This window comes from Cydia pomonella, chromosome 3 (assembly GCF_033807575.1).
Source record: "Cydia pomonella isolate Wapato2018A chromosome 3, ilCydPomo1, whole genome shotgun sequence".
NCBI lineage: Eukaryota > Metazoa > Arthropoda > Insecta > Lepidoptera > Tortricidae > Cydia > Cydia pomonella.
In genome coordinates, this window is record NC_084705.1 from 3,622,923 (window position 1) to 3,644,198 (window position 21,276).

Below are 21,276 nucleotides of genomic sequence, written 5' to 3' on the forward strand. Positions count from 1 at the left end.
AGAGCGTGCGACTTGGAATCCGGAGGTCGTGGGTTCAAACCCCGGCTCGTACCAATGAGTTTTTCGGAACATATGTACGAAATATCGTTTTATATTTACTAGTCGCTTTTCGGTGAAGGAAAACATCGTAAGGAAACCGGATTAATCCCACAACAAGGTCTAGTTTACCCTCTGGGTTGGAAGGTCAGATGGCAGTCGCTTTCATAAAAACTATTGCCTACACCAAGTCTTGGGATTAGTTGTCAAGCGGACCCCAGGCTCCCATGAGCCGTGGCAAAATGCCGGGACAAAGCGAGGAAGAAGAAGATGAATAAATATATAATAATAATTAAGTATTTAAAAATAAAAACACTTTATTCCTGGACACCGAAAAATGTGTCAAACTTATAAAATATGCAAAAAAGCTTTATCAAATTAAATAAATAAGTATAGATTTGAGCCTCAATTAGCTAGGAAAAGGGATGTTTTCTTTCAATTAGGAGCCCAAAGTCAATTTCGAATTTAAATTAATCTTGTTCATTTAATTTCATTTCTACGCAGTCAAATTTGACCGCGAAGAAAGAAAATTAAAACAATATTTTTGAATGGATTCGGTTCCACCAAACATTCAAAAATATTTTGTGGTTATTTTCACCATCCCTTTTTAACGTATCTTGATCAGCAAAGCATGCAATTTTTCAAGGTGTTGGGCTCTATGCATCTACTTATGTTCAACTATTTAAAAAATAAATGCAAATTAATTGCACTGGTAACGGGACACACAGCGCACATTTCCAACTTTTTGATTTTAAGAAATAAGCTGTAATTTGCCTTCCGCGTACAATGATATTGAATTCGTATAACATTGAATGAAATATTTACGTAATATATAATATTATTTTAATAAATAATTATATTGCGGTTTTTGTTGGGCTAGCGTGGGGAGTGGGGACTATAGCCCGAGCCCTCTCGCGCATGAGAGGAGGCCTGTGCCCATAGCCTGAATTATTATTATTTTTAATATTTTTAAATGTTGCATTGTATATGTGAAAGTATTTTCCAGTGTTTCGGGAGCCCTGAATAGTGCTAAAATGAAATCACTTTAGCGCCATCAGGGGCGGCGGTGCCGTAAACGTAAAACCCTGTGATTTCTGGGAGCCGCCTCAACATGATTTGCCACAGTATAAATGGACGTTCAGTATTTTGACTTGTTTCAACTCTAGAAATTATGTCGTGTATGTAGAATGTAGGTATTTGTATTAATTGGCATTTGGTAAAAGTGGGTAGCATTAGATTGGGATATAATAAACCAGTCTCAGCTCGACGCCCGTGTTTAATTCACGACTCCCAAACTGCATACCTTGACATGGCGCAGCCGGTACCTAAGTGAAATTATATTGAGATAAAGTGGATTTCGTTGTTTTGTGCGGCTAATAAATGACAAACGGTGAAAGTGAGCAGTTTGCCGATTCTTAGGGAGGATATCGTCGTCATTTCTTTAACAATGGAGTCAGTTTTACAACCACCGCCGCCATTCTCGTTTGAGAATAATCTAGTTAATGTGACATCCGGAAATTTAAGTGCTGAGTGGGACAATTGGAAGAAATCTTTTAAAATCTATTACGAAGCATGTGAACTTTCGACGAAACCTAAAAAAGTGCAAGTGAATATATTGTTGCATGTCATCGGAACCAAATGTCGTGAAGTGTATGAGCAATTTACAAACGAGGAGACGGATACGGTGGAAGACTTGCTAAGAAAGTTTGACGCGTTTTTTGTCCCGGTAAAAAATTTGGCAGTCGAAAGGCATAAATTTTTTAAAAGAGATCAGAAGGACTTAGAGTCAACCGAACAGTACATTTTTGAATTAAATAAAATAGCTGCCAAATGCGAGTTTGGAGAATTGCGTGATGGTTTAGTGTGTAGCAGGTTCATATGTGGTGTAAAAGAGGTGACCCTTTCGGAACGGATGTTGAGGGAACCGGACATTTCATTAAAGAAAGCAATGGACATATGCAAGTTAGCAGAGATGTCTAAAATGCACGTATTAAATATAAAGACAAATAGTGTCGAACAGCACGTACACGAAGTTTCACAAAACAATAATCAATCCGGAACTACAACCTGTGACGTGCATGTAGTTAACAGACGTTATGCCTCAGCCGCTATAAACCGCCCGCGCCGGCCGTCTCACACACCGATGCGATCAAACGCGCCCAGCGGAGCTCGGGAGCATCAGACATATCACACCAGATCTTCATTTTATACCCCTAACCCCAGAGAGAAGACGTTTAATCTTCATAACAATCCATCACCGCAAGCAACGTCAAGTGAACCGCAGAGAACTTTTAACGGCTGTAGTAATTGCGGTCATGCGCACCGAAGGATGGAATGCCCCGCGTTCGGAGTACGGTGTAACAATTGCAATCGGATGAATCACTATGCGAGAATGTGTCGATCGTCGCGTCGCGTGTACGAAATACAGGAGGACTCCACCGATCAGGTAATCGCTCAAGTTAATAATGTTAACAGTGACTGGTCAGTAAATTTAGAGATAAACAAAGGGTGTATCACTTTTAAGCTAGATTCTGGAGCGGATGTTAATGTATTGCCTAAAAGATTTTTAAGTAAAATCCAGTTGTCAACTAATGATTTAACTAAAACGTCAACAAAGTTGCATGGCTATTCTGGGAAAGAGATTATCGTAGTGGGAAAATGTTATTTAAAAGTAGCTTACAGGGGAAATACACATTTTTTGAAGTTCATAATTGCCGATGTTAATTCGTGTCCGGTACTTGGCAGGAGTTCATGCGTGGAATTAAATTTAGTTAAACTAATTATGTCTATTAATGAAAATTCTCCAAGTGAAAAAATATTAGACGAATTTTTAGATGTTTTCGAGGGTATGGGTTGCTTGCCAGGGGAATATAAAATACAATTAAAAAATGACATTTCCCCAGTAGTCCACGCTCCGAGAAAGCTACCGTTGGCATTAAAAGATCAGATAAAAAATAAATTGGATGAGATGGAAGAGGAAGGTATTATTTCAAAAGTAGAGGGCCCCACAGATTGGGTCAATAGTATGACGGTAGTCAAAAAACCAAATGGTGACTTACGTTTATGCCTGGATCCCCGCGACTTAAATAAAGCAATTAGGCGTGAACATTTTAAACTGCCAACTTTTGAGGAAATTACGGCGGAGTTGTTAGGTGCGAAGTATTTTAGCACATTAGACGCGAAGCAAGGTTTCTGGCAAGTAAAACTCCATCCAAGTAGTACAGACCTTTGTACTTTCAATACGGTATTCGGGAGTTATAAATTTTTAAGGATGCCTTATGGAATCTCCTCGGCATCTGAAATATTTCACAAACGGTTGTATAGTCATTTTGATGATATAGAGGGTGTAGTATTATTTGTTGACGACTTGTTAGTGTATGGTCCAACTAAGGAAATTCATGATCAGAGATTAAGAGCGGTGTTGAATAGATGTAAAGATATTAACATAAAATTAAATAAGCAAAAATGCAGAATCGGCTTAACTGAAATAAAATATCTTGGCCACAAAATTGGCAGCGATGGCATTCGTCCGGATGATTCTCACATATCAGCGATTAGGGACATGCCTACGCCTCAAAATTTAAAAGATGTTGAGAGATTTTTGGGTCTTGTAACATACGTTAGTAATTTTATACCCAACTTCTCTGAGAAGTCTGCTAAGTTAAGAGAACTTTTAAGGAAAGACATCGAATGGCATTGGGACAAAAATCACGAAGATTGTTTTAAAAATCTACAAACATGTTTAACCTCTTCACCAGTATTGCAATACTATGATGTCAACGCACCGGTAGTGATTTCCGTTGATGCGAGTAAACATGGCTTGGGTGCTTGTTTATTACAAAGGAATTTACCAGTTTGTTACGGTTCTAAGTCATTAACAAAGACAGAGCAGGCATACGCTCAGATCGAAAAAGAGCTGTATGCTTGCGTCTTCGCTTGCGAGAAATTTTATACATATATATACGGCCGTACAAATATAATAATAGAAACCGATCATAAGCCACTCGTTAACATAATTAATAAGCCCCTTGCCCATGCTCCAGCGTTTATATCCATACACGTTTACATTAGTGTACAAGCCCGGCAAATATCTATATATCGCTGACGCACTATCGCGGGCGCCTGCACCGAGCGCAGGCACGACCCTCCCTCCGCTCGACCATCTGGAAGCGCAGGCGCAAGTATGCGCGCTCGCGGCTTCCAATGCTTTAACCGACACACATTTATTAGAAGTACAAAAGTGTACAAAGGAGGATGATGAGCTTCAAAGTTTAATAAAAGTAATTAAACGTGGTTGGCCAAATGAAAAAGATAAAATTAAGGATACTTTAAAATGTTATTGGAATATTAGAGATGAACTTACTACTGATTTTGGAATGGTATGGAAGGGTAATAGGATTGTCATACCAAAGTGCATGCGACACGATATGTTAAAAAAAATTCACTCTAGTCACTTGGGACTAGATAAATGCAAACTTAGGGCTAGGGAGACAGTATACTGGCCAAATATTAATTCTCAATTACAAGATTATCTATCTAACTGTCAAGCGTGCCTCACTTATAAAAAACAAAATTCGAAGGAGCCTCTTATTTCACATGAAATACCGAAAAAACCATGGCGTAAAGTGGGGGTAGATATTTTTCACTTAGCGAATCAATCGTACATACTTATTGTAGATTACTTCAGTAAATTTATAGAAATAGCAAAATTACAAAGTCTAAAATCAGAAAACGTAATTTCTGAACTAAAATACATATTTCGAAGACACGGGATACCGAAAATTGTAATGAGCGATAACGGACCAGAATTCTCCTCTAACCTTTTTAAACAGTTTTCTTTGAATTGGAAATTCCACCACGTCACCTCGTCCCCTGGACACGCTCAATCAAACGGTCAAGTGGAACGATCTATTCAAACAATAAAAAATATTATGAAAAAAACTAACTTCGATGGATCAGACTTAGATATTGCGTTATTAGAGTACGTATGTACGCCGATAAGTGATATTTTGCCGTCACCTGCAGAGTTGTTATATAACAGGAAACTCCGAGGTATAATTCCGTACAAAAGTAACCCAACGGTACCTAAGATAAGAATGCAACAACATTATCACGATAGATTAACACAAAGACAGGAGATTCAAAAACATTATTTCGATTTACGTACCAGAAACTTAACCCCCTTAATCATTGGACAAAAAATAAAATTAAAATTATTTAATAGTTGGGTTCCAGGCACAGTTCACAGCATTTTAGGACCTAGGACATATCTGATCTCAATGCCTAACGGTAACGTTCTACGACGCAACAGGAGACATTTAATTATAGACTCATACGAAAGACCAGAACCTACATATCTCAACCTAGATGATGACGTAATCTCTCCCTCGTTAGTTACGCAACCACAAATAACATCCAACTCCAGCCAACCGGTTGTTCAGTCAGCTGATCAGAATGTGCAAACTAATGATATGTTTTATCGTACTCGTTCCGGCAGGACAGTGCGACCTCCTGATCGGTGGGGATACCCCTCCACGTCCACTACCGTCAATCGTGTCACGTGAGCCATAACTTTCGTTTTTATTGTTAGCATAAGTGTGTTTAGCATAAAGTGTGCATGTAATTAATAAGAGATTTGATAAAACAATAGTTTAATTACCTAAAGTAAGTAACTTTGAGTTAATATAAAACTTTGTTGATACCTATTGTACAAGGAATTCGAGTACCTAAGCATCAAAATGTATGTATTGTAAAAAATAAATAAAAATTAAAATAAAATAAAAAAAAAACTATGTACATTCCATAAGCTCATTACACCGAGATACCTACTTAGTCAATTGTGCTTTGACAGTGACTAAAAATATTTTGCAAACTTCAAGTAGGTATGTTCTTATGTGGACATATTTGTCATATAATATAAATATTAATAAAATAAGAATTTAAAATATGAAAATGCATAAAATTCTATATGTATTTGGTGTTATAATTATAAGTACTGCATGAGAGTCATGTTATTTTTAATACATTTGTAAAACTAAATTTCTATCAACTTACTTCAACGTAAGAGATATTCAAGTTTAGATTAAGTAGTAAGCACGATATAATCAAATTGGCATGTGATAAATTTCCAATTAATAATATTCAATTACCTTCTTCTTGCATCTGTGTAAGAAGATGGACTTAATGTTATTTTAGTTGTAATTTTCCACACACGTTTACATTCAAATTCATAGTCATGTTGCTGTTATGCAAGTGTTTACAAACAATAACAGTACGTACTACCTACCTAGTATATAGTCTAAGGTGTGTGTTTAATAACCCTTTTTATCCGTCACTAACCGCTGTGAGATAACACGCGTATTAATGTAAAACAAACTTTCTGGCATTTAAATAAAGTCTATAATTGCGAGTCGTCTGCTATTTCTGTGGGGGATGGAAAGGTGATTTAAACAATCTGATCACTACATGGTGTTCTATTTAAATTATTTAATTTTTCAAAGAAGGAGGTTGTAGGTATTTGTATTAATTGGCATTTGGTAAAAGTGGGTAGCATTAGATTGGGATATAATAAACCAGTCTCAGCTCGACGCCCGTGTTTAATTCACGACTCCCAAACTGCATACCTTGACATAGAAATGCTTAATTTTCAACAGTCATCAGGACAAAAGCCAATATTGGGTAGAAATTACCACGTGACTTTTGATCCATCTTTCATTCCGGTACATTTTTTTATTTTTCTATTAGTGATTGCTATTAAAGCTAGTAGTAGTAGTTAGTAGTTACTTACGCCCCAGTTACTTCACTAACATTGAGTTTTTGGCTCGCAAAACTTGGGTTCGACAAATAAACATTGTCGTAGTAATGATAAATATTTACAAAGAAAAAAAAATATTGACACTACTCTGGGGTGTGCTGTCTGCACTGCCAACTCAGTAGAAGATTAAAGTTCAATCCAAATTATTATTAGAGATATATATATATATATATATATATATTTATATACATAATACATCTCTGTAATACTGTAGTTTTTTTAAAGATTATATTAATGTTATGTTTACCCAAGTATTGGCTGTTGCCAATGCCTGTGGCTTGATAAATGTATTTTTCATGTCACTGTGAATGTCGTACCTATTAACTTGTAAAAGAGCCCTTGAGGCCTGCTTACAATTATTCTTTAAATTTTCAATTGTTAAATTTTAAAAGTAATGTACAAGGATTATACTAGATAATGTCTAACGATTGTAAGAAGTCATAAATCTATTGGTATGATTTTAAGTTCTTGTACAGTTACAGTTACTTATACTGTTTGAGGGTAAAAGTTATTTGATTGAGACTGTACGAAATTCTATCACCGTTTGCGTGATGTTATTACTGCGTCTGTGTAAGGATTTGAGGGAAAATGTCGCGTGAAACACCTGTGAGTCAACTTTTGCTAAAAAAAAGGGAGCCTAGTCGTTTATAGGTAACGCCAAACGAAACATAACATAATTTAGTATAATGAATCGGCATATGTCGATAAATCGATTATCATCTTCCTTACGACCCCAGCTCCAAGTGTAGGTATATTACACAAATAACTTTAAGGAAAAACACCTTAGACTTACATTTCCACATCTACCCTCAAAACGCAGCTTTTATAAAAGCAATTCTCAATCAATTACTGTTTTTCGTGTTTTTATTTCTATGTACAATAAAGAATATACATACATATTATTCTTGAAACCCAGAATTCTCGGCTCAAACTTGAAAGGATTATCCAACTAAATTGGGAAGATCTAGCGCTCCAGAATCCGCGGTGCATCTCGATGCACATCTCTAAGTGTCACGCAAACATCCCTCGCGGTTTGCGGAAGCGAGCTGTATTTTGTGAGAATTGTGCACACACTATAGAGGGAGAGTTCTGTTCAAATATGCTTAGGGAATAAAGCACAGCATGGGAACGCGTCGTTTAGAATGTATGTAGCATTGTAGCACTCCTAGAACCGTGACAGCTGATGCATGAAATTAGGTTATCTAAGCCGTAAATTAAATTAGTCATAGTCATATATACCTATAATGTTTAATACACCCTTCTATTTATGACACTATTGAGAAGGGGTTAAAGCAAAATCGTAGGTAGTATTTATATCGAATTGGTACACGCTTAAGGAAAACACACAAACGCACACACGCACACACACACACACACAGAGAGAGAGAGAGAGAGAGAGAGAGAGAGAACACTTTTATGTTTGCAAGGACAAACTCCAACCAAAATTTTAAAATCATGAATTTTCATGTAGTGTGATAAAACCATAATTTATAATTCACTAAGCAATGGAGTGGTCCAAAAATATAAAGTTATGAAAATTCCTTTTCCACACGGGTTTTTTTATTCCAGTATACGTAAAAAGTGTCCATAGCAAAATTTAGAACAATTAAACATTATTTAAAGTTTGCTATAAATTAAATAATTCTGCCATACAAAATTGTATGAAAATAAATTGACCCATCAATAATTCTGCTTTGGAAATGTCTTTAAGGGCTCTTTATACGTTTTATCCACTAGTTATAAGTAGGTATGTTATAAATATGGCGGTCGATTTTTTTTACTTTTAGGTTACTTTCCATTTTTTTATTTATATGAGGATATTGCAAATCATACAATCATAGCGACCACTAAATCATTAGCAAATTTGGCACATAGATTACTATTCCATAATATAATAAAGAGAGCCTTGTGAAGATAAAATCTATTCCACTTTTTTTTCTCCATACAAAATTGGACCGCCCTACTGAGTGACTATACTGATGACATATGCAACCTTTTGATGTACTCTCAAAAAGGTTGAGCTTCGACCCTTGCCCCAAAAAAGGGTTAGATTTTCTAAATAGTTGAAAAGGTTCAATTTAACCCTAAACTTTGGGAATCAGATAATATTTCACTGTCCACAAGTTCTTATCTCGCATCAATTGTGTTGGGCTTCATTGAATGATAAATCTATCCCGGGGCGAATTACTAGTCAATGTCGAAAGTTACGCATTTGTTTTGGAAATAAAATATTATACTTAGAGTTTTTATGTAGCGTGTATTTTTGATACAATCAAGTAGTAGTAAACTCTTTATTTATATTTCTTGTTAATTCTACCCTGACGATCCTTTTTAGGAGATAAAATATAATATTATTTTATTGTTTTTATGGAATTCTTGCATATTAGTTTCTAGTTTTTGACGTTTGATTTTATAATTTTGGCTTAGGCTGTATTGAAATGTATATCATGATATAAAATAATCTAATCTAATTTAATCTATTGTACAAAAACATATAATAAAAGTAACTTACAATTAGGAAAAGCTAAGTACAAAGGCTAACTTATCCCTTTAAGGGATCTGTTCCAGTTAACCTTTGAGTAGATGAGAGGAGAGAGTGAGAAGAGGGTGATAAATGCAGCAAAATGTAGAACAAGGTACAAGAAAGTAGAGGATATAAATACATACAAAATTTATAGGATAAACATTACACATAAAAGTAATTGGGAAATTAAGCTAAAAAAAGAAATAAAGAGTGGAAAATAATTAGTAATTATACACTAGGAACAAATACTGTAAGCGTAGTTAGTATAGGCCCAAATTAATTAATTTCATAATCATAATGATTTTTATTCAAAAAACCAATTTATATGTCAACATGCACAACTTTTATGTTTTTAGTTCATACTGAAATAATTAATTTTATATCTGTTTCTATGCTCATATCAAGGGCTCTCTGTGCATGTCAATAAAAAAAAATAACGTGCTATCATTTACATCAAAACCTAGGTAAGTATATATTATAATAAGTTTTTGGCAAAAATTTCATTTTTGGTACAAGCTTTTATCGCTGACTGTACTTTTCTTTCGACAAGTAACTAATACTCATCGGGACAATTCTAAAAACCCCAAACACAATTAGGTTACGTTGTTTTATCACAGAGTTCCTATGGCCACCTCCTGTCTCCATCATCAGATCATCTCGATGGTACCATAATATTGCATTGTCACCCGACTTACATATGTATGCAAATTTTCAGCTTCATCGGAAACCAGGAAGTGGGTCAATTTAACTTGCAAGATTTGATTACAAACAGACAACGGTCAGGTGAAATAAAAGCTTGTAAAAATAGCGATTATATTAACCACTACAATATAACACAGATATAATCAATAAATTTCACCAGCTATGCCAGCGTCACAGACATCCTTGTATATAGGTACCTTACAGAAAACCGCAGCCCCATATAGACCCCACTAAGAGTGTTGTGTTCCTGCCGGTGAGTAAGGTTGCCAGAGCTCAACGAGGGTGCGGAGTGTTAGGGTCGGAAACGCGCTTGTATCTCCTCCGGGGTTGAATAGAACCTTGTCGCTTTAACTACTAGATACTTGACACGCATCACTCAATAAGCACTGTCGTAGAAGTCATTATGGCATGGTTCTATAGTGGCCTAGGAATCAAATTGGTTGACTGTACATAGCCTAGTATAAAAAATAAATAAATAGAACAATTGAATTGTTGCAGATACCTTTGACTGCGAACTGTCGAGATAAGAAAAGTATTCGAGGGTGGCAGTTACATTTGGCACGTTGTTGCATTCATTTATATGAATGCTGACTGTACCTACATTTTTCCTCGACCTACTTACCCTTTTCTTATTACAGATCTGTCAAAATTGGCTTCTGCACAATCTGTCTAATTTTACATTTTCCGAGCAGAACAACTCATTTCGCAACTTGAATCGGAAAAGTTGCCAAACTGGCAATTCGTTTTTCTCACTTTTTGGAAATTCAATTATTCCTTTTTTTTATGTTGTTCCAAATTAATTTTGATTTCGCAAACCCTTCACGGTAAATGAGTTCTGAAAGCTGTTTAAATTTTGATTTTTCTTCTCCAAACAAAACATTAATGAAACGTGTACAATATTCCTTCATTTACATATTCAGCCTCAGCAAATTTACAGACGATCAGAGCCGCTAAATAGCCCAGTGTTCGCCCCCACTAATTACCCCTCATTGACGAGTCACTTTATAACTCTTAACTATTAATGCTGGGACAAACTTATCGATATTCTCCTTTTATATATTATATATATCTTATAGTATTTGTACATTATATGTATTGTTGTCTGAGTACCCACAACACGAGCCTTCTTAAGCTTTCCGTGGGACTTAGTCAATTTGTGTAAGAATGTGCCTATAATATTTATATTATATTTTATGCTATTTATCTTCTATTATTACTAAAATAAATCCTTGAAATTCCCATTCCTCAATCTCATTTTACAGTATACTATACCTATGCATGATAACCTAGTATGCATCGCAGTCATAATTGTGTTTTTGGTTTTAAAATATATTTTATAATAAAATATATGCTAGTTTTAAGGAAGGTATATTTACCTATGGGCCAATAGTTGCCTGAAAATAAAGATTTTCATTTTCATTTCATTTCACAGTACACTAAATTATACCAATGGCATTTCGATTGTGATATATGAGTAAAAAAATCACTCCTTTGAATTTTATTCGAATTTAAAATAATGAAATGAAATGAAAAATCTTTATTTCAGGCAACTAATGGCCCATAAATAAATACCTTAAGACTTACAAACATATTATAAAAATATATTTTAAAAACTCCAAAACTCTTCCTTGCTGAAGATCGCTAGAACGTTCAGTCGGAATGCTCACCACAAACGAATTAAAATTCTCATTGTGTCGAGATTTTAACTTCGTGAACCTCAGGACGAGTCTGAACTCAGACAGTCATCGAACTTGGGTCTAGTCGGTACAGTACCGCACTGATTCTGACGAGCCGGCTTTCTTCTCTTTCCACCTTCTTGAAATCATCCTCGTCGCATCTCGACTTCCTTAGAGTCGGCTGTGATTGGTCCTTGTGAACAGGTTCACGAAGGCTCTGCACCCCTTTCTTCGGCCGCTGCTTAGACTTGGATACAGCAGGTGGCTTAGCAGCAGTAGCGGCGAAAAAACGTTGCGGGCCAACGCAATTTAAACTTTTCCAACCGAAATAACCTATAACTGTCTGTTTAATTCGACATTGAACTAGTAAACTAAGCTGGCTATTCGAGACACCTTTATCTATGCAGTTGACCTATAAACTATTTTGACTAGTTACTTTTAAAATGCATATCACAATGTACCTTTCCACAGTAAAAAACACCTTATTACGCGCGTAATAAAGTTAACATTAACAGTGATATACAGCCGCTTTATAGGCTCTTGAAAATATTCTGCCCAATCTTTATCAAGATGCATTTTATATGGAGGCTAGACTTGAGAACAAATTTAGATTGATGACCAGTATTGTTAATAGGAAAAACATAATTTGTTTCAGAACTATTTAACATTATTTATTTTTTATTAATAATTACACCACTTTATTGTATATTTATATTATAAATCTTCCAAAGTCTAGTAATAATTTGCTGAATAGACATATGCTAGCAAAACCGCATATGTAGCATATATTTTAGGATTGGTGTGCCGGTTGTATGGCTTACATATTGTATCAATCTAAGCATATGATATCAAATTTATTAATATATCGGAAGCGGCATTCAAAATTTAAAAAATAAAATGTCGCTCGCAGTACCTTTTGCGTGCACCTATATATAAAATAGACTGTGGCATCAAAATAAATATCAAAAAGTATGAGCCTGGGCATAAATCCTTTTCCATTTCACTAAAATTATTACTTACAATTTAAATTACATCAATATCGACATATAATTTATCGACAGTATTCCATCCCTAGTTTAGTAATAACTGTGTTAAGCACGAAGTAGTAAAAAGCCTAAGGACCGGCGCCCGTGCCTCATTTGCGTGATATTGCAATCCCGTAAAAAGGCTTAGGGCGTTTATTAACAGCGAGGAATGCTCAATTATAATAATTGACGTTCGGCATTTAATGGTGACACATAAATTATAAATTAGTTGACAGCCATAGTGAAATTTAAGGGGCTTTCAGCTGAGGGTTTATTACCTCTTAATTAATAATTAAACTAGCTATTATTTAGGTATAAGTGAGTACCGACGTAAAGACGTGAATCGTGATTTGTACAATGGCCACCAAATATATCGAAGTAGCCATGGTGTTCACAAATATCTGAACAAAGCCGCTATTATCAAGACGTTATCGGATGTTCAGATATTTTTGAGCGCCTTGGCCTTGGTTTAATATATGGCAAACTCAAAAGTGTTTTCGTAAAAGTTTTTTTTTATTTACACCGTACATAATAAGAAAAGTCCTTGATCAAACAGGGTATTTGAATAACTAAAAATATTGAGACAATAAATCTTTCTCCTCTCAAATTGCAAATGTCCGAAAACGTCTAATAAATTCCACAGAGCACTAAATTTTAACTTTCGCACAGAAAAACTCAATAAAGCAACTTTAGTAGCAATAAATAACGTTGTAATAACTAACGCTCGACAACAACAGATAATCCTATAATTGATGTAACTTGCTATAAATCATAGTTATGGTAGATTAGTAAAGAATTGTTTACGTATTAATAATAACACCGTATGTATCTGAACGTAAAGCAATTACTCAAACTCATTAACATTTAGGTCATACTGAGCAAGGTTTACTATAGGACCAACCCCGAAACCGCAAAAAAAATCGACTCTCCCTTAGGAAATTTCAACATCAGACCAGCAAAATGTATGAAACAGCCAAACTTTTTTTCGCGATTTCAGGGTTGGGCCCATAGTAAATGTTGCTCGGTATGTCCTAAAAATTAAAGGTTTTAAGTAATTCCTTTACGTTCAGATACGTACCGTATATTATAAATGAACTACAGGGACTACAAGGAGGGAGGAAGGAAGGAGGAAGGAGGAGGAAGGAGGAAGGAGGAGGAAGGAGGAAGGAGGAGGAAGGAAGGAACTATAGGACAGAACTAAGATTTTTGTCGTGCAATTTGAAGTTAACATGGTCATTTACATCATAAATACTTTGTATTTTCTTGCGTTTTTATTTCCTTTGCGTGTGTATAAATAAAATTGTCACTAAGTAGGTAACGGGGAAGGTGGGACATTATTAGAGAGTCGAGAGTCGAAAAACTGTATTCAATTCAAATTGAGAGTAGATATAAAATATTTTAACTAAAAATTCCTTCCTTTAATTCCTTCTTCTGGAACTTAAATCTTCACACTATATTTAAACTCTTATACATTAGAACGTAAATTGTAAGTGACACAAGCATCTCCAGGCCCGATCAATCGGCCCTCAGGTTCTCGCGGGCTGCAGTATGGTCCTATAGGTACGGTACGTTCAGTCGGATACGGACCGCCGCGCGGCACTTTACGTTCTGCAACCACTGCTCCCGCACGCTACAAAAAAAAGGTAGGATTCCATTTTCTATTTTTTATTTGTGGCCAATATTTGAACAGTGAGTTTTTAATGTGGTTTTCGTTATTTAAACTACGCTTGAAGTTGGCAAGTGTTTTAAAAGTTACCTTGTTTTCGAGAGACTTTGAAAGTATAATTAAACTTTTTAACGGGATCAGTTTCGACGCCGTGTTTTTAACAATATATATAGTTTTGAAAATTAAAACAAAATAAACAGTTATGTTCTGTTAAATTTGAAAATGTTTCTAGATACTTAATAATAAGCTAGTTTAAAAAAAATTTTCAAAATCAGTAAAAAAAGGACAACCTACAATACAATTATTTTCGTACTTAATTAAGCTTAAAAATAATAAGGTGGAAGTGCGTTCTATATTTGAATCGAAAGAAGGTTGAAAGCGTTTTCGCATACTTGATTTTGTGTGGAAAAAGTTCGCGTCGGTTCCCCAAGTTTGACGTATTGGCGTATAAAGCTTTCAAAGCTTTGCTATGAAAGTTCCTGCCTTGTAAAGGATTTTATTTCGAAGTTTGGCTTTATATTTAAGCCAGATTTATATAAATAAAAAGAAATGTACACCCTCAATAAACAATGTTATGTAATTTAACACTTTTAGCTGTAACAAGGTGTTTACAGGGTGAAAAATGTATATAATAATGTAGGTAACATAATTATCTTAATATTATCTTAACTAACATTACATAAAAATATTCTAATCCGCAATGATTATTAATAACGCAGTGAAAGACGAGGTTTATAAAAAAAAAACAATTATAATTTTCGTTAACTAATAGTTATTTATTTTACTGAACGCTTAAACATGTAAACAATAATACTTGTCGTGAATTTAACGTATAATCCGTACTTGTTTAGAATATCTAACAGAATAAAATACAAACTGTACTAACTTATCATAAAAAAAACCGGCCAAGAGCATGTCGGGCCACGCTCAGTGTAGGGTTCCGTAGTTACTCTTCCGTCACAATAAGCTAAACTGGAGCTTAAAGTATAGTAATTAGAGTTAAACAAATAGGCAAATTTGCATAATCAGTACCTAATTAGGTAAAGTAAGTCTTTTTACTATGAAGGGGGAACTTTTTGCGATAACTCAAAAACACCTAAACTGAGCATGTCCGCTATAGTTTTCATTTAATGTCTTTCTTAAGCTCTACTTCCACGATTTTTTTCATAATTTTTGGACCTATGGTTCAAAAGTTAGAGGGGGGGACACAATTTTTTTTTTCTTTCGGAGCGATTATCTCCGAATATATTCACTTTATCAAAAAATGTTTGTTGAAGACCCCTATTAGTTTTGAAAGACCTTTTTAACGATATCCCACACTGTAGGGTTGAAGCAAAAAAAAAATTCACCCCCACTTTACGTGTAGGGGAGGTACCCTCAAAAAAATTAAATTTTTAGATTTTATTGTACGACTTTGTCGGCTTTATTGATTTATATATCCATGCCGAATTTCAGCTTTCTAGCACAAACGACCACGGAGCAAAGCCTCGGACAGACAGACAGACAGACAGACAGACAGACAGACAGACAGACGGACATGGCGAAACTATAAGGGTTCCTAGTTGACTACGGAACCCTAAAAAGTACTTAAAAGTTCCTGTCTTAGTCCATAATTCGAGTACTTAGGTATTTCAACACTAAGTTTAGAGAATTTTTGGCAACACTTATTGAAATAAGAAAAGAGGCAACCAGCTGATTTATGTGATATTTTTTATACATCTACATTATTGTGGATTTGTTAAGTTTGATATATTTTATTACTACTCGACGTACCTGCATAAACTACTAGGCGTCTATTTTTTCCAAATATAAGCATGATAATATATATAAAACTTCCGACATATGACGAGTTTATACATGACGAATCCTAAAACTGATACCTGATAGAAATCCTGAATAGCATTCCGTATTTTCTTAGCTCGATAATAGTTTAGTACTAACCACTTTATTCATAAAACTTCACAAGCCGTCCCTTTATTCTTTCTTACAAATAGATACATAAGTTAAAATTACTTAAAATCTAAACAAACGATGAATAGCTCATTGTGGCTTCGAAAAATCTGAATTTTATCATTGACAATATAAATTTCATATAATATATAAAGTAAAATACCTCACATTTAATAAACCATGAATGTTTCAATTTATTATGTGTTTTCAGTTCCATTTACTATATTCATTTTATATTTAAGAATCTTAGACGGGTCCTTAATTTCAAACGATTATACGTTTAGATATAATAGTTTCCATATAAGTAAATATGAAGAGTTCACTTATGATCCAAAAACTAACGCCTGAAAAAACCCTGTTGGTTAGCTTGATAATATTTTTTAATTACTTATACTTTATCGCACTAAAATATTTTATAAATGACAGACTGAATTCCATATAAAGTAAAATACCTCAAATTATATAGACCATGATTATTTTAAATTGTTCAGTGCTTTCAGTTCAATTTACTATATTCGTTTTAAATTAAAGAGCCTAAAGTGTGTTGTCTACAAGCAAACGTTAGCTAAGGCCTTACGTAACCCGAAGCAAAGGGCGTTATCTTATGCCAGCTCCGGTTTCCTTGAAAATTGCATTCGGATACATTTTAGCAGGAGGTGCTTCGTAGACAATACGATATATATATGAAAATGAAAAATCGTTTTTTGGTCACAATCATTGTGTTACAAATTGAGAAAGCGTTGGACCCTCCTAGTAAGTATATCAATACTTGTGACAGGAGACCCCGCTCTTCCAGCAGCAAGTTAAGGGTAAACCAATACAATACACGTTAATTATGTAGGTACAGAAAGTAATGAATTCAATTATAATTTGGTAAAGTTATAGTTAAGTTAACTACTGATATACATAGAAAACCTAACTCAAGAACAAATAGTTGTGATAAAAACACAAATAAATGCCCTTACCAGGATTCGAACCAGGGACCTCCTGCTTCGTAAACAGGGTCACTATGGGCTAGGCTAGGAGGCAATTATTTATCATTTCAATGTAGGTTCTCAAAATTTTCTAATTCACTCAGTGACCTTGATATGTAAAAACATTTTTCAACACACTTGCTCAAAACGACGTTTTTATTCCACCATCCTAGATATTAAACACGCGTGCTTTTTCAGTATATTATCCGACTGAGTTAAGAAGGTAACTGATTGCTAATAATATGCATGGAAACGGAGCCTTCTTAATTTGATCGAGTAATAAGTTTACCAACTATAAAGTTTAAAATGTTAGTTTAAAGAGGTTTTATCACACCAAACATAATTTATAGATCTCTCGTAAATTATATTAATGATTAAACATAACATTTTATCGATTTGATCTCCATCCGTCAAATAGAAATACAAAAATAATAGCTTTTATATATTTTTTTTTAATTGGCTGTTTTTCAATTTCGTTCGCGCCTTTGCCATGCGCGCGCATTGGAATCGTGCGTGTCATAAAATTGGAATAGTTTAGCATGTTTTTAGTTTATATATTGACGAAAATGTCATTTAAATCTTCTCGGGTCAGAGGTGTAGGGTTAGAGCCGGTGTAGCTTTATTTGACGTTCATAAGCACATTGTTATATGCCTTGAATAATAAACTATCTTTATCTTATCTTTATCTTTATCTTAACTCTTCTGTAATTTTTTCTTCATGGTCGTATCCCATATCGTATCGGAAAATATGTGAACACTCTAAGGGTGTTATGTAACTCGAATAAAATGGCATTATCTTTATTCCACCTCTGGTTCCTCTGGGAATGGCATATTGCCTCAATTTATGTATCCTGTAAATTCTTTCACCTCTGAGTTATGGTACGAGACAACGTTATATTATAATGAAACAAAGAAAAATTGCAGAAACGTTGCTTTGAGAGAATAATTTCAAACACTGAAAGGAGTCCGCAGCAAGGTAGGTATATCACAAATGCTTTATCTAAAACCGCAATGAAATTGGTTTAGCAGTTTGGGTGATACCATGCCAGACATAAAAAGACATATGAATTCACAAAATGATAAACTTATAAAATCCCTCTTTTTGCGTCAAAGTTTAAAAAATATGTTCAATAAATTACAATTATCTGTCAGTCAGGCATATGCAAACTAAACTCATACATGTAACTACGCGTTCATCTGTCTTGTAATAATTCAGAACTCTCAATGCAATAAAACTGCAATAAAACTGTTCACTTTTTATGGAAAATTTCGTAGAAAGTGACCCCAAATATTCTGTACTAATTTTCCTTTTTATTGTTAAAACCAATCGCATGATCAATTTTCGTTAGTATTAACTACCTCTAATATTGTTAAAGGCAAAATAATTCAAACGAACAATTTACGAAGTATAAAGTGAATAAACATAGTAATAATGTAGCCTCAACGTTCGTAAACGATTATTTGCTCGAATGATTTTCTTTTTAAGTAAAGCTTTTATACGATATTCCAGGCAACAACTCCTTCCCTCCTTGTCTGATATTTTTGATAGCCTTCTAGGAAAAAAACTGATAGAAATGGTCAATGACAAATTTTGCTAAAATTATTTATTATATTTTTACCTTGTTTCGTCACATGTGTCATTTTTAGGTACAAATTTCGTCTTGCTAGTCAAATGTGCCAGTTTCAGTTACAAAAGGCTTGAATAAAGCCCCATTCAAACGATCCAAGAACCTGCATGCAAAATTCGATACATTGCTAACTACAGAGTACAATAGGGTTGTTTCCATCAACAAATCTTAGGGCAGAATTGTATCCCAATACTCGTAAATTCTTTTGGATTGTAAGAACATGTTAAACTACTTTTAGGGGACCTGTAATGACCATATTTTTGTAAATATTGAATTTAAAATATCTTTTGGCACACGTCACGTGACCAAACTCGAAACGTCTTTGAAGATTCTGATGACGTCACAACTCTCGGATTGACACTGTTGACAGTTAGGCGATAAACAACAAATGACAAATGTCAGTTGACAGTTCTTACCTTCTACGTGTGTATGTAGTTATGTGTCAAACCGTAAACTGTGACGTCACACAATTTTCAAAGACCGTTTTGGGCGCGAAAGCATCTGTCAAAATATATTTTGTTAATTTAACATATTTAAAGCCGTTTTAGTATAAAAGTTGAATTTTAGGGCAACTTTTAGTTGATATAGAACGTAATACAAGCGTTTAAAAAAATTGGAAACAACCCTTTTAATTTAGTCGATCGATCAAATACCGCAATGAAACAAAAATCGCATGCAAGTTCTTGAACCATCTAGTCAAATGAGGCTTAATATATCGGACTTCATACTTACTTACTTCAAGCAATTGGCGTACCTAATGACCCTAAATGAGTCTTGGCCTCCAACACAAGAGCACGCCACTTTGCTCGGTAACTTTGCACTTTGTAAGGTGTTAAGACTTCATACTAAAATTCGATAAGTGATCTGACATGGGCAAACTTTTGTAAATATCAGGATCAGTAAATAAAAACAGTTCGTAGCCGTAAATACATAGTTATATACTTGTTGGACTAGCTATGCACGGTGAATTGTCATTGTCAGGAAATTGTCACAAAAATCTGTCTATAAAATTCCTACGTCTGTTACTACGTCCCATTGTCCACAATGGTGAAACAGGGGCCTGATCTACCCTACGTTCGCCATGTGTCGCAGGTTCAAAACAAGCGTTCACTCATTCGCCAATAACGCACGGTAATGATTTAGCAGTCCATAAATTGCCGCTAAGCCCGTAAAATACCGGAATACTTTGCTGAAGTGGCATCATTAAACTAGCATTGTTCCATGCACAATGATGTAATGAAAACGCTTAAGGCGCCATTTTGTTTTTAGCGAGTAGACCGCTTTAATGGTGGTTAAGTCTAGAAACGTGCCATGGTACAAGCGGGTAATCTACGCTACGTTGGTTACAATATGCAGATATTGTAGATAAAGTTGCTTGCATTGCGTTTTTATTCTAAATTATTTAATCGTTTTTTTTTATCAATGCCACTGGTAGAATACAACACAGTTAATTTATATTACTAGCAGTGAAAAGTGTAATGTATGTTAACAACCGGTCTTGCCTAGTGGGTAGCTGGGTACCCTGCCTACTCGTATGAAGCAGATGGTCTAGGAGTCGAATACCGGTAAGGGCATTTATTTGTGTGATTAAAATAGATAGTTTCTGAGTCATTGGTGTTATCTGTGTATATATGAATATACATATTATTTATAATTACTTTATCACTACACTTGCTCGAAAAAGCTCTCTTTATTCTTTAAAAACTGAAAACACTTTCTCATATTTCATTTTTATTTTTAACTTAGCAAAACAATTCACCAAAATAGTTATGCAATGTACAAGTTTTAGTTTTTAATTTAGGACCCCTATTCTAAATGTCGTCACTATGCCAGAAAATAACATACCGTCTACTTACTAACAGACTTATAGTGTACATATAATGGCAGACCTTAAGGCATCAATTGTCCATACCTGTGTGAAATGTCTTATTAGAAACTGGAGCAGTATGAACCAGATTGACTAGCACGAGTTGTGCGCTCGCGCGTGACTCCATACATCTTGCGCGACTTAAAGTATGGACTCGCGCACGAGAACGCAACTCATGCTTTACGGTCAGCTTAAACAGAAGCAGCTGTAAAGCTGGCCATGCACACTGGATACCCCTGCGCAGTTTTGCCTGTACAGTTCAACTGCACAGTCGAAGCTAGTAAGAAAATTGCACTGTCGAATTCCACATGCTACGTTTTACCTGTGCAGTTGGTAAAACTGCGCAGGCGTACCTTAATGTGTATGGCCAGCTTAAAGACGCATGGTCTAAACTAAATACAATCATTTATTTAT

The 21,276-nt window shown here is 34.8% G+C and overlaps 2 protein-coding genes across 2 annotated transcripts in view; both read left to right on the top strand.

Moving 5' to 3' along the window:
* Nucleotides 1–1,230: 1,230 nt before the first annotated feature.
* Nucleotides 1,231–13,978, top strand: LOC133516543 (uncharacterized). The gene is made up of 2 exons (XM_061849534.1): nucleotides 1,231–2,517; nucleotides 13,879–13,978. The coding sequence occupies exons 1-2, from the start codon at nucleotides 1,484–1,486 to the stop codon at nucleotides 13,976–13,978; spliced, it is 1,134 nt and encodes a 377-aa protein (XP_061705518.1). The 5' UTR covers nucleotides 1,231–1,483.
* A 344-nt stretch (nucleotides 13,979–14,322) lies between these two features.
* LOC133515820 (calexcitin-1-like) overlaps nucleotides 14,323–21,276 on the top strand; it is a 43,569-nt gene continuing 36,615 nt past the window's right edge. Inside the window, exon 1 of the mRNA XM_061848417.1 lies at nucleotides 14,323–14,417. The gene's annotated coding sequence lies outside the window, so the exon portion shown is untranslated. The remainder of the gene's footprint in view (nucleotides 14,418–21,276) is intronic.